Consider the following 14,933-nt stretch of genomic DNA (forward strand, 5'->3'; position numbering starts at 1 on the left):
AGGGAAAAGAAATGAAAGATGGGGAAACCTTTACAAACCTTGTATGGGTTTCCCTACCTTTCCCTATCTTTTCCTTCAAACCCAAACATGGCCTTGGTGAAAAAGACAAAGGAATGACTGAGATAAGGTGTCTTGTTGGAAAAGCTCCAGACACAACCACCGTTTGTTTCAAATAAACAAGCTTTGGTAGATTTTAACTTTTTCGAATGTTAAGTGGTCAATTTAAGCTCTTCATATGCATTGACAATAGTAATGCACATTACTATCGCATTGTGGGTGGAACCAAGGTTCAAAGTATCGACACGTATATGCCCGTATTGACTGATATATATTGTATTGGGAGCACCCTAATATGCCCCTACAAAGGGTGTATCGGGGTTCTGATCGATTCAGGGGGTGGAGGAACCTTAAATCGCCCCTCTGAACCAGTTTAAAAAAATAAAAAAGAAGTAAAAAAAAGTACTGATACTGCCCAATACGCCCCTACTGACGTATCAGACGTGTCAATATTTAGAACCTTGAGTGGAACATTCAAAATTTGAATATGTATTGCAATTCATTTTATATTAGATAACTAATATGCATTTATATAAAAAAAAATATGCATCTATTAGTAAAGCTGGTTAGAAATGTAGTATATTTACTAAGGAGTGCAAGAAAATGTTGTGTAAAAGCTATCTTCCTATAGTATTCATGAGAGCTTGACAAAAATTTTAATTTAATATTGTGTAAAAACTATCATCACGTACTTTCATGAGAATTTGGTGAAAGTTTTAGTGTTGTATATTAGCATGATGCACCCTTTTTATTTAGGATTTCTAGCAGGTAAGGATAATTTTTTGTCCTGAATATCAATAAAAGATAATATTTTTATAAAATAACAAAAATAGGACAACTTTTTATAAAAATAATCAAGGAAGGGCAATGATACTATTCATCCTCTTCCTCTTCCTCTCCTCTGTATTCATCCGAATACACTGGTCCAGCCATAGCAAAATTGGTCGAGGGACATGGCTAACAGCAATCTACACGTCGTCATGGTTCCATGGTTGGCCCTCGGTCATCTGATCCCTTTTCTCCAACTTTTCATGGCTTTGGCCAAGGCCTGAATCTGCGTCTCCTTCATCTCCACTCCCAGGAACGTCTAGAGGCTCCCAAAAGTTCCTCCAAATTTAGCTGCTCTCCTAAGCTTTGTTGAGCTCCGCTTACCCACTGTTGAGGGCCTACCCCTCGGAGCTGAAGCCACCGTCGACGTCTCCATGGATGAAATCCAGCACCTCAAGGCGGCTTACGATCTCTTGCGCCATCAGGTCAAGCAATTCGTCGCTAATGAATCACCTGATTGGATCATCCAAGATTTCATCCCTTGCTGGGTGGCCAAAATCGCACGAGAATACGACGTCCCATTAATCACCTTCTCTGTCTACTCTGCTGCTATGCTGGGCTTTCACGGACCCCTGGAGTACCTTACTAATGACAGCCATGCAAAATACTGGACGTCACCGGAAAGCATGATATCTTCACCGGAGTGGGTCATGTTCCCGTCATCGGTTGCCTTCCGGCGCCACGAGGCAAACGCCGCATTTGCCGGGTTCTTTGGGCAAAACGCGTTCGGTATAACGGACAACGAGCGAGTAGTTGTAGCTGTTGAAGCATGCCAGGCCGTGGCCAGCCGTAGTTGCTCGGAGTACGAACCAGATTATCTGAACCTGGTCGAGAAGATATGGCGGAGACTGGTGATTCCAGTGGGTCTGCTTCCACCGGCGCCGAGCAGCACAGAAGCAAAGGAAAGGGAAGGAGATCGGGGCAAGATATTAAAGTGGCTTGATGGGAAGAAACCCAGAACGATCGTGTTTGTGGCGTTTGGTAGCGAGTGCACAGTCCGACACGACTCGCTTTGTCTCATTCCAGTGTATTCGGATGAATACAGAGGTAGAGGAAGAGGAAGACGATGAAAAGGAAGTGGATGAATTCAAAGGCAGAGGAAAGAGGAAGGCGATGAACAGTGTCATTGCCTTTCCCTAATATTTTTCATAAAATATTTCCTATTTTTATTGTTTTATAAAAATATTATATTTTATTGATATTCAAGACAAAAAATTGCCCTCAAACCCTTTTATTCATCTAGACTTAGACCGACAGTGTAAGACAAGCTCATACTAGTCAAGCTCAGGTCATATTCAATATTTCATGATACATAATCAAAATATTTTTTTTTTCAAATTTGCTTTTTTAATGATATATAGTATTCTGATAACTTTTATTTAATCAAACCAAATTTGGATCTGGGTATACCTAATTTGAATCATTCTGCTGCCCTAATATACATTAAAACTGTATTTAGTAGGGTCAGGATTAGAGGGACGTCGAGACTGCTTTCGTGTGGGTTTCCTTAACACGGAATGCCAACTAACCACTTTGGTCATGTTTCGATTAATAAAAAATAGGAGACAAACAAAAAGTTGAGGGTAATTTCCTAACAAATTTGATGGAATTCCTTTAAGGTTGAGTTTGATTGCAACACAAATTTATTTGCACTGATGCAAAATTTATAGTGTAAATGATTTGGATGCAAATTATGATTTACTTATTTTTTTTAATCCAAATTTTACTTTATTTTATTTTATTTCAGTACAATGAAGTAAATTAAGACTGGATGTAAAACCCCAAACAAAATTAAACTAACTTTTCGTCTGCACTCCCATGTATTTATACTAGTGTAAATAAAATTATACTGCAATCAAATGTAGACTAAAAAATTTCTCTCAATTTTCTGTTTATATCTTATTTTAAATCAAACCAAACACAGCCTTTAGGCTATAAAGTTGGAATATGATTAGGAGAACCTTTTCTAGCCATGTCAACTCAATATTCTATTCTTACAAGAACCCTCTCCATCCAGGTGGAAGAATGATTGGAGCAGTGTAAAGTGTAAAGTGTCTTATCAGACAATCAGCTTTCTGAACTTGTGTAGTCTTTAGCATCCTAGTGGCTTATTCTTTTCCCACAAGGCCATCAGCCATGTGGAGTGATGATTTGGCCAATAAAACTTGTCCACCAGACAAGCAGCTTTCCCAACTTGTCCACTGTCTAGAGCACCAGCCCATGTTGGATTTGGTCTTTTGGAAATATTTTGTCCTAGAGTAGAAGATTTTCCCCCTCATTATGCCAGCTGGAGTGTTTCCAATTTTTTATTTTTTCTGAGGTTCCACAGGGAAGAAATTTGTCGTTGATAAGTATGAAAAATGGGCTCTGCTTGCTTTAGGGTAAGTTTGGAAGTGGTTAAAATGATTATGAATAAGTATTTAATAAGCAGTTAAGCACTTATTTACATTTGAGAAATAAGTCTAAAATAAGTGTTTATTATGAGAATAAACACTTATTTGAGTAGCCTAAGTTTTGGGGTTATTTTTAAGTGTTTATTCAATAATTGTTTATTTCCTTTTTGACCTATCTTGACCTGTTACATCATTTTAAAAATACCTATACCACCTCTGTTTAAAATAAATCCTTTTTCGCCAAATGCTCATAACTACTTGTTAGAATAAACGCTTATTTTTCAAATAACCACTTCAAATTTAGCCTTAAAACTAAATCTTTGATTTAATGATGATTGATGATGGTCTCTATGATTTGATGGCTAAAAATGATCTATCACGGAGGCATCAATTAAGTGCAACCCCTGTACATTATCATTTATCACGTTCATATCTACTATTTAGGTGGGGTTTAATAAATCTTAAGTCTTATGTTTGAGAACAGTAAATCTGCTTTTCTGCTTTTTAGAGCCTCATTATGAGTCATTTGAAACACATTTGAAAACATTCCATTTATCAAGCATCTCCTATCAAATGAGACTGAACCTCTGAAATAGTTATTCACCCGGATGGTCGACTGTTCGGCCTGGAAATCATCATCCAGGCAATTGGTTTTGTTTCACCCTTAATTGGTCCTTGGTCAAAAATCATTGACTTGGCCAGTAATTTGTTGATCCGAGCAATTAAACTGTTGACCCAGACAATAGATTTTGGTCATTTTTTATTTTAATTTTTAAATTGGAATGGGCCGTCTGTTTGAACCAGATGATCAAATTGCTGACCCAGAAACTGGTGGTCAAAGCAATTCCAGTTCTACGTCAATTTTTAAAATAATCCCATTTCAGTGTTATCAAACACCACCTTATTCTTTAACAATTTTTTTTTTTTTTATTATTTTACTAGTAAATGAGAGCGAACATTTTGGGTCGTGGGAAACAAGACAAGGGCTCCATAACAGTGCTGTCTGTTATTCACATTGGGATGATTGGACCGGCCTCACTCAACGGGTTCGACCAAGGAGATTAAGTGGCATAAAATTAATTGAAAATCAGCTTAAGATATGATTACAGAAGTGTGTTTTATCTGCTAGAATTTGGACAGAGGATGGATCTTTTAAAAGCCCTAAAAGCAACATAGATCATATGGTTGGGAAACCCTTTTTTTTTATTCAGGTTCTTAGGTAGGACCCACAAACAGCAGGTCATGGTATCTGAAATTTCAACACGAGGCAAGTTGCGAGGGCCCCAGATCAGAACCAGGTTTCCAACTGGTTCCAGATGACCACAGTCCTACTTGTCAATTTGGGTCAAGAGAGCAAGCAAAAGCTGTAAATGTAACATGTGAAAACATGCCTATCTTCAGAACGACTCAATTCCATGTATGGGGTTTTTGGGCTTTTGTCTTTGGGCCAAAGACCATACCTGAAAAAGGCAACCAGATTGGTACGGCCAACACATTTGGGCCCCACTAAACAACTCCGTTATCTTTCTTTTTGATAAATTTGTGAAACCTTCCCTGAAATTTGGTAATTACATTCGTCTCTTCTGAATTTTCTGATATAATTGTAAGTAGATCCTTTTTGTTAGAATCTTTTAAAAAGAGGCATGAAAATGTTCAAAATATTTATGCAATTATTTTGATCGAAATGTTTATTTTCAAATTTTCTCTTCATGTGAATGGCTAGCCCATACCTTTATGTCATTTTTTCGAAATTGATTTATTTTCCAAATTTGGCCTTCGTATCAATCACTACTCAAATATAAAGTTGTAATTTAAAATCTTTATTTTTTGTTGTTTATAAAATTTGTATTATTTTTTTTCCTTAAAAACTAGTCTCAATAATTGCTGCATAGGTATTTTAAACATTTTTGTGTCCATATATTAAAGATTTTAACGAAATGAATGAATTTTAAAGGAGATGATTGCAGTTACAAAAACTTTAGAGGAGATTTCAGCAACAGTCAGAAAATTCAGGGTTTCAGCAAATTACCCTTTTTCTTTTAAATCTTTTTTTTGTTGCGATCTGACCACTTTCTAACTTACTATTGGAAGTCGTTGGTTACGTAATCCAAGTGTCTGTGAATGCTCATTCAAATAAAGAGTTGCTGACATTTGGACCCGACTGTGTCTGAGCTGGGATTAGTTGGGTTGGACTCGCCAACCCGAAACTTGGCTAGCTACCATTTCTGTTCTTCTTTGTTTTGTTTTCTATTTTTATTTTTTGGGTTTCTAACTTTCTTCGGTGGGTTAGGCATAGGCTTAGGCCCTCTTATTAAATTAAACAAAAGAACATCAGAAATCATATAATAATAATAATAATAATAACAATAATAATAATAATAATAATAATAATAATAATAAAGATTCGGGTAGGGTGGGTGGGTCGGGTCAAGAAATCTAGCCAACCCAATTCAATGGATTCTCGGCTGGAAACTGAGTGTGCCATCCGTACACAAAGTGAGAATGCGCGTCACGTAAAGAAGAAAGAGTTGCAGAAGCTTAGAATCAAAGCAAACAAAGATCTAGGAAACAAAATAAATATATAGACTACAGTTAAAAGAAAGCATTGGCTTTGTCGTGGAAGCTTAGAATCAAATCAAAAGAAGAGAAAACCAAATAAATATAAACATATACACAGACAATTCTTAGTTAAAAGAAACCATGGGCTTTTCACAGTTTACAAATTAAAATATCACATCCTCAGTGTCCCATAGAGATGCGTTATGTGCAAATGAATCAAATGGATCCTTAATGCTTTTGGTTGGATTATGTGGTTTTTGCCCAGAATTTTTGTTGTTGGATCAAGCCAAGCCTCTCTCATCCATGCAAAGAAACTAGTAGCCATAAGGAAGAAGAAAGCTCAATATTCTGCCATAATTCCTTTCTCTTCCTTGCTGCACCACCAAATGCAGAAGGAAGGAAGGAGATAAAAGGGAGAGATTATAACAAGCAGTCAAAGAACTGTTTTCTGGTCTTTGTTCTTCTTGTTGAAGTGATGTGGCAGGTTTCTCTTCCCACTTCTGCAAGTTATTCAACAGCACTCCCTGTTCTTGGATTGGTTCATGGACACAAGAAACCTCCATTGAATCTCCCTTGCACTGCTCGTTCGAGTATGTGTGTATCCAGTTCACAGGACTCAGAATATCCCACTACACAGTACCCTTCACTAAATCAGGTACATTGAATTATTCATACAGAACGAATGCAGTACATGTTATTTCTTTTAACCATTTTAGTTTAATATTTTCTTGGTTTTGGAGGAATTTGGTTCTGGGTATTTCTGAATTCAGCTGGTTAATGCATTAACTCATATCGCAGAGTGTTGCAGCCATTGTATTTGGAGATGGATCAGAGTCAAGGCTCTACCCATTGACAAAGAGGAGATCCAAAGGGGCTATTCCCATAGCAGCAAATTACAGGCTCATTGATGTAGTTATGAGCAACTGCATAAACAGCAATATAACCAAGATATATGCTCTCACGCAATTCAACTCCACCTCGCTTAATTCTCACCTCTCCAGAGCTTATTCTGGAGTTGGTCTGGGGAAAGATGGGTTTGTTGAAGTTATAGCTGCGTATCAGAGCCCTGAAGAAAAAGATTGGTTTCAGGTTAATTTGCACCTATATATGACAATGAGAAAACAGTTTTCTCCATTCAATTTAGTCCTACTTTTGATCTATTTTACTGGGTTTTCATATTGTCTTCTTCAGCCTACTGTTTCATTGTTTTTGTATGATTTATTGATTTGATCAAACTTCTTTCTGCTCTTCTAATTCAGGGAACTGCTGATGCTGTTAGAAGATGCTTGTGGGTATTGGAAGAATACCCAGTAGATGAGTTTCTGATCCTCCCTGGTCACCATCTCTACAACATGAACTACCAGAGACTAATAAAGGCCCACAGGAGCAGCAATGCTGATATAACAATTGCTGTTTCTTCTACCACTATTGGGAATCATGATCCAGGTTTTGGCTTTCTAAATATAAACTCAGAAAATCAAGTTGTTGAATTCAAAGAGAGGCCAGAGAGGGAGCCAGTGGATTTCATGGCAGTAAGTGTTGCTTTGCTTTCATACACTTTTGTTTCTGTTGCTTCAAGAAAGAAAGAAAACTCTAACGTAGATATACGTGACAAAAAATTATTCACCAGGTGGATAGCTCAAGAAAATCTGAGGATGGTTCTACTTGTGATTTGGGCAGTATGGGTATCTATGTGATTAAGAGGGAAGTAATGACAAAGCTACTAACAGAGTGCTTCCCAAAGGCCAATGACTTTACAACTGAAATAATACCAGGAGCAATTTCCATGGGAATGAAGGTCAGCTTTCTGGGTTTAATAAGCCTAACTCATAGGGACTATCTTAAGATATAGGTATTCCTTTGGTGCCCTTACTTTCTAAACTAAGTTCATTGGCATATTCTTCTCTTGGGTTGGATCAGGTTCGGTCTTATTTATTTGATGGATATTGGGAGGATATGAACAGCATCAAATCATTCTATCGAGCCAACATGGAATGTACGAAGAAAGAAACCTCGGGGTTCAAGTTAGTAACTTCAACTACCAGGAAGGAGTGAAAGAATTCTATATATAGTGGAGTGATTTGGGCACATCCCACTTTTGATATTGATTTTCACCATTTTACATTGTTGTTTGTTTGTCTTTCTACACAATGGATGTTCTCAAATCAGTCCTAAAATGAGGAATAATTCCAGTCTTTCTACACTTTATTGAGCCCCTACCAACTAACCCAAGCTTTTCTTTTGATGGCAGCTTCTATGATAGAGATTCTCCAGTTTACACTCTTCCAAGGTATCTTCCTCCTACTTTGGTGACTGGTGCTCACATAACAGACAGCATCATTGGAGATGGTTGCATTCTCAATGTAAGGACTTAATTTAAGTTCTTTTAGAAAGCTCAATTCATCCACATTCGTATATAACTAAGTTATATATACATCCAAATTTCTGCATGTGTGGACATAGTGGACATGGCCATGCTTGATATTACCACATGGATTCCACGTGAAGTGGAATCATTTCATTTCAGAAATGGGTTCATTTTAGCCCATTAAGGTTTTATTTGGTACCATTACTGTTTGTATCTGAATTGTTTTGAATGATTAATACAAATTGACATACAACTGTTATTTTTGTTATTTTATGTTGCTTATAATTGAAACATACCTTAGAAACCAGTGCTATAAATGGATCGAATCCAGCTAAATTCGCACCCCATCCAATTATCGGATCCAACTCCGGTCCAAGTTCAATATTTTGGATTTGATTGGGTTTGGATTTAATCTGCATCCACCTTATTAGGGAAAAAAAATTTAAGAAGTAAAAAAAATTAATTAATCCTTTTTAACTTATACGTATATAGAAAATGTATATAAATATAAAACATTAAATTTATCATCTATAAGATTTACATAATTATATATAATTATAAAATGTAAAATTGCTGTTTCAAGTAGAAACATCAAGGGCAATGGTGATATGATAATACATATCTCTCACCACTTTGCATTGATCAATCCAAATGGCAATGGTACTAAACACAAACCTAAGATAAGAAAAGCATTTGGTTCAAAAATAAATGAGAAACAGAAAGTTGTAAGAAAGATCTGATTGAATTTCATAAATTTTTTTTCCAGTATTTTTATGAAAAACCAAAAAATCCAATATTTGAACTGACTTAAATCCAGCATTTTGTTAACAACCAAAATTTAAAGGGAAACCAGAACAAAATCAATTCATTTAATGTCATCCAAACATGTCTAATTGCATGCATGTATCACACGGAAATATAAATATGTGATAACATATTTACATGAAAATCTTCATCTTGTTTTACTAGTGATTGCTAGAATTCTGATCTTTAGAACAAAAAGTAGAGTTGCAGGATCAAGGGTTCAGTAATTGGCATGCGGACATGGATTGGAGATGCAGCTGTGGTTGAGGATTCAATGATCATGGGATCTGATGTATACCAAGTAAGAAACATCTTGAATACTACTTAGGTTTGCTTTTGAACCATCTGGAAATGGAATTTTGGTTTTTGTAGGTTTTATATCCGTAGGCAATAACAAGCTGTTTTTAGTAAGGGTGAGCAATGGATTTATTCAGTTAAAAATCGAACTGAATAAATCAAAATTTTTAAAATCGAACCGAAACCAAAATTTTCAGTTTGGTTTTTTGTTATTTCAATTAAAACTGAATTTCATTAATATATTAATACATTTTAACATATTAATATGTATAATAAATTTTAATTTTTCGGTTTTAATCGAACAATGCTCACCCCTAGTTTTTGGTTCCCTCAACTTTCTATTTCTCTTTTATGCCCTGGAAACCAAGCATAGCCTAAATGAAATGATCAAAGAAACAAATCAAACACATGAGCACATTAAAATCCTGAAAATGACCTATTTTTATTATTTCTAGGGTTTTATCTATGATATATATGATCCAATATCCTTGTTAATCCCTATAAATTTGAATCACTGATAGACTCATTTCAAATACTATGAATTTGAAAAGACATGAATAAGTGGGTTCAGAATTCCACTGGCCTCATGGCTGAGTACTTACAGGGAGATCGAAGAATTAAAGAAATAAATGGCATGGAAATCCCTATTGGAATCGGGAAAAGCTCTCACATAAGGAAAGCCATTATAGACAAGAATGCAAGGATCGGCAAAAATGTCAAGGTATTGTTTAGTGCAAGACAAACTTCCATATTTATCTCTGTTTTCTTCAATTTTAATGTAGTTTGGAAATATCAAAAGAGTTCTGAAAAGTGATCAAACTAAAGGGTTTTATTCAGCTTTTCAAAATCAATAATAAAAGAAAGACTACTATCTTAAATCCTGCCTTCCCTTTTGTATACCATTTTAATAATTAAAATGTCATTTTTTTTCTTTTTTCTTCGTGGGGTTGAGTAATTGTCTTTCTTGTGTCTGTGGATAAGGAATTTGTCTCTTTTAATTTGGTGTTTTGTAGATTATAAATAAAGACAATGTCCAAGAAGGAGATAGGGAAGCTTTTGGGTATTTCATCAGTGAAGGAATTGTCATTGTTTTGAGAAGCGCAGTGATCCCGGATGAAAGCATTATATGAGAGTGATGCAGCTAGCCCATAATTTTAATTTTCTTTGCCTATTCTTGTAAGGAAAAGTAAATTGTTCCTTTTTTTTGTCATTTTTCATTTTGCCATCAATTCAATATGTGACAAGTTATTCATTAGCTGGTAATAAAATTTCAATAATCATTCATCAGTTTTTACCCAATTACATCTGCAATGGAATCCATACTCCATGTTCTACATTTGTGCAACCAAACCATCTATCTGAATCCTTGAACCAGTCTCTTACAAACAGAGTCAAAAAAAAAAAAAAAAGAAAAATAAAAGGAGAAAGTTTCTCCACTGGTGGGAAAACTTGAATCAAATGGAACATCTTTACATTTTTTATCTTAGTTAAAGGATTTATTGAGGGCGTGTGGAGTAAAAAAAAACTACACACTAGGAAGGGGAAGGTGTCAACTAGTTCAGAGGCCGCCTCATAAGCGCCTCACGTGCACATCTCACCATTCATTGGGAACATCTCCCACATTTATCATAGGGAGATGTTTCTAATACACAGGTGGGAGGTGGTGTGGGGCGCCGATCTGATCTCATTGGTATGGGGACAGGCTACCACATAGTGCTGTCAATAATGGGTTGGCTTTGGTCCAGGTCTAATCAGGGTAGACCCGGTTCTGACTTGCTAACTAAATCTGCAGAACCAGTTCCAAGCCTGACTCCTATAGGGGCTGTAGTCGGGATGATTGGGTCTAATAACCTAAAAAGACCTGACTATAGTTGGCAGTAACTTATTATTAAGATAATAATATTTATTTTAAAATTCTTGTTAGTATTAATATATTTTTATAAATGAAAAAAATGATGCATTAATTTATTTATTATATTAAATCCTGAACAAGGACTACACTTCAAAAAAAAGGTTAAGAACACAAGACTCTTTATTAGAGGTGCAACTTGGGCAGATTGGGTTGAATGGAAGGTCAATCCCGTCCAACCCTAAAGATGCAAACTTTGAGCTTAGGCTTGGCCAAACCAAGGTCAAGTCCAAGCTTATCAACTCAGGCCCAACCTGACCTTAATCCAACAGAAGTAAAACTCAGCTCGGGCTTGGTTCAGGTTGAATCAGGTCAAGCTTGGGTGGGTTGGTTGAATGTTAAACATTTTTATGTCGATTTTTTATTACATGGCCCAATTTAAGAGCAGCCCAACCCTAAAGGTATAAACCTCAAACTCAAACATGATCCAAACTAAGTTCAAGTCCACGTTTATCAACCTAGGCCCAACCTGATCTTAAGCCCAATAGAACTTGGGCTGGGCTGGGTTGGGCAGGTTGAATGGGTTGGGCCAGGTTTAGGTCAGTCTTGGGCAATTAGGCCTACCCAAGTTGCACCCTTAGTCTTTATACTTCAATTTTCACTTGGTACATCTTGTGCGTCGTCACACGGGGTCCAATTTACATACATGTGGGTTTTGGTTTGAAACAACCAAACCATGCAACCCCAAACCAATTATAATCTGGAAATGTAATGGATACTCAAACCCCATATAATTGGGTTGGTATGGTTTGGGTCTGTTCAGTTTTGGGTTTACCTGACCCATTACCTGACCCCATGAATCCAAGAAATGAAAATACTCTATCAAATTAAAGGGCCATTACCTAATCCTATAGGATACTGAGAAGGGTGGATTGGTTAGGGACCTGAGCTTTCTCTTCTATGTTTTTTATTTGCCACAAAGTGGGTGCATGCTTTCCTTTAAGCTCAAGCTTACAATTTTTCACTTTTAGCTTGAGCTTAAAGGATTAGGTAATGGCCCTTTAATTTGATACTCTAGAATTTGGGTTTACCATTACACCAAGCAATAGCTTCTTATACTCTAGAATTTGAAATTATAAAGGGTGATGCCCATGATATAAATAATGCACTATAGTTGGTGCGGAACAAAATGATTGGTCTCACAGCCAGTAAAACAGCTATCAAATTCCTTTCATTAGCTAAGAACCAAGGCAAGTATCAGCATTATTCCTTTTTGTTTTTGTGGGTTGAACTGTTTTTCTTGTATCTATAAGGCATTTTTTCTCTTTTGGTGTTGTCTATATTATAAACAAAGACAATGTCCAAGAAAGGAGGATGGAACTTGGAAACTTGTTAGTACACTATCATCATCATCATCATCATCATCCATGTCTTATCCCAACAAGTTTGTTAGTACATCATCGATGAAAAAGTCATATTTCCTAAACATAAAGAAACTTAAGGTCTGTTTGGTTCACACTTGGAACTAAAATCAAAATCCTTTTGATCTAGAACGGGAATGGTCTATACCTATTGCCTGCTTAGTTCAATCAGATATTTGCAAATGAATTCTCATTCCCAAAGAAAGGGAAGGGAATGTCCATTCTCTTAAATAGGAAAATGCCATTCTAAAAAAAAAGGGAATAAAATTTTGATTCTATCCCACCAAACAATTAGAATGATATCAATTACAGCCCACTATTCTCACAGGAACCAAACATCCTTATCCTTAGATCAGTCAGGAAAAAAAAAATGAAATCTTCCTAATTATTTCCTCCCACCCTTTTTCATTTTGCCATCAATCATAAAATAGCAGAATATGTAAAACCAATGTATATTCATCCATCAAATTTTGCTATGAATAACTTCAGTCATGGCCAATCAAATCGTCAATTTGGAGTTTCTGGATTATTCCCACAAAGAGCAAAGTGTCAAGAGTGGCATCTCTGCATTTGGTATATCTTCCCTTTTAATAAACAAAAGCTTTTTGGGGCAAAAGAAAATGGCAAAATGCGCCTACTCTTTTGACTGTCTTGTCTCTGACCGGAGTTTAAGTCACAAACAGGACCATTAAATAATGCTCAACTTTGACTTTCTATGCCTTTTCTTAGTTCAACGTACGGCGCCAAATTCTCAAGAATTAAATGAAAAATTAAAAAAGAAAATCACAAAAGCTAAAGCACCTGGCCGTTGCCCCTTTTCTTTTCCACCCAAAAATGACTAGTGTAGAGTGTAGATTCAATACCTATTCTCTCCAGGGTTGTCAATGGGTCGGGTTGGACCCGAACTGATTGAATCGGTTCTGATGTGGTTCCAGGAACCGGAACCAGTGGGTTGGTTTCAAGATGATATATTATTCGGATGATATATATTAGGTGATTTGAACCTGGGCCAATAAGGATAACACACTTAACACATCCATTCTTAAGCCATGAAGGTATCCCAACATTTATATGCATATGTAAAATAAAATAACCTTTATTATTATTGTTGAAAGACAACCCAAATACACATTAAATATTTATGTTTAATAATTCCAATTAAGAATTAAAAAAATAATATTTAAAATTAGAATTTTATAAAATGATGGAATAAATAATATATCAAATTCATATTTATTTCAAAAGATAATTTTAATTTAAAGAAATTTATACAAAGATAATATTAATAATAGAATAAATATTTTAACTCTTAAAATTTATAAATTTGCACATGACTTATTCTACTAATATACATCTTTATAAAAAAAGATTTTTAACTTTAGAAAAGTTGTAGAAATAAAAATATTAATAATAGAATAATTATTTTAGTACTTAAAATTTATATATTTGCATAGAATATGTATTTTAACATTTTATATAATTTTTAAATTATTAATTAATATTTTAATTTACACTAAATTAAACACATGTTTATTATTTACAAAAATAAAAATTGTTTATAAAATATTCAAGAATATAATATTAAATAGAATCTATAAAATCTACTAATCTGCATTTATATAAAAAAAGATTTTTAATTTTAAAAATTTATAGAAATAAAAATATTAATAATGAAATAATCGTTTTAGTAGTTAAAAATTATGAATTTGCATAAAATATGTATCTTAAAAATTTTAATACATTTGATATAATTTAGGTTGAGATGATATATTTTATAAATGTTTAATTGATATTTTAATTTATATTTGATAATTTAATATTCACTTGACTTCTCTGTTAATATAAAAATGTAAAAATACTAAAATAGAGAATAACTGATATAATAATTAAAATATAATAGGATTATATGTTTTTCATTTTGGATTCTTGATTGATACATTATCAATAAGATTGTTTGGTTTTTATGTCGGATGCCAACTCCCGCAACCACAACGCAAGATGTGATCGCAAGCGACTGCACATCCAAGTGCTTCACCTTGAAGAGAAGATCCTCATCGAGAAGCACAAATTTAGTCTCTTGACTATTCTCCTCTTTCTTCTTTCCTCCTTTTCTCATCATCAACCGTTGAACTCTTCGCCAGTGACGACTGCTCTCTTCATCTCGAAATACAACCAAAAAACAAAAAACCCTAAAGAAAATTTTAGATCTCAGAAGTCTGGGTCTAGGTCTCTTCTCCCTTGCTTCTCTCTACTCATTGATTCCGTACCTTTGCTCTAAAATTGGATTTGATGACGATGGTCTGTCTGGTAATGGAAAATAGAATAGAGGTCCCCAGCCCCAAAGTCCCCAACCTCAG

The 14,933-nt window shown here is 35.0% G+C and overlaps 1 protein-coding gene and 1 pseudogene across 2 annotated transcripts; both read left to right on the forward strand.

Moving 5' to 3' along the window:
• Positions 1-872: 872 nt before the first annotated feature.
• LOC104612202 (UDP-glycosyltransferase 91C1 pseudogene) lies at positions 873-2,086 on the forward strand (annotated as a pseudogene).
• A 4,092-nt stretch (positions 2,087-6,178) lies between these two features.
• LOC104612203 (inactive glucose-1-phosphate adenylyltransferase small subunit 2, chloroplastic-like) lies at positions 6,179-10,605 on the forward strand. Of its 2 annotated transcripts, XM_010279551.3 has the most exons (9): positions 6,179-6,492; positions 6,636-6,926; positions 7,097-7,369; positions 7,468-7,635; positions 7,758-7,861; positions 8,089-8,200; positions 9,212-9,310; positions 9,911-10,027; positions 10,320-10,605. In XM_010279551.3, the coding sequence occupies exons 1-9, from the start codon at positions 6,313-6,315 to the stop codon at positions 10,434-10,436; spliced, it is 1,461 nt and encodes a 486-aa protein (XP_010277853.1). In that variant the 5' UTR covers positions 6,179-6,312; the 3' UTR covers positions 10,437-10,605. The 2 variants fall into 2 exon arrangements, with proteins under 2 accessions (XP_010277853.1, XP_088752456.1); XM_088896330.1 differs by lacking the exon at positions 10,320-10,605 and having other exon boundaries at positions 9,220-9,310.
• Positions 10,606-14,933: the final 4,328 nt, after the last annotated feature.

Source organism: Nelumbo nucifera, chromosome 1, assembly GCF_055504915.1.
Source record: "Nelumbo nucifera cultivar China Antique chromosome 1, China Antique-T2T, whole genome shotgun sequence".
Lineage (NCBI taxonomy): Eukaryota > Viridiplantae > Streptophyta > Magnoliopsida > Proteales > Nelumbonaceae > Nelumbo > Nelumbo nucifera.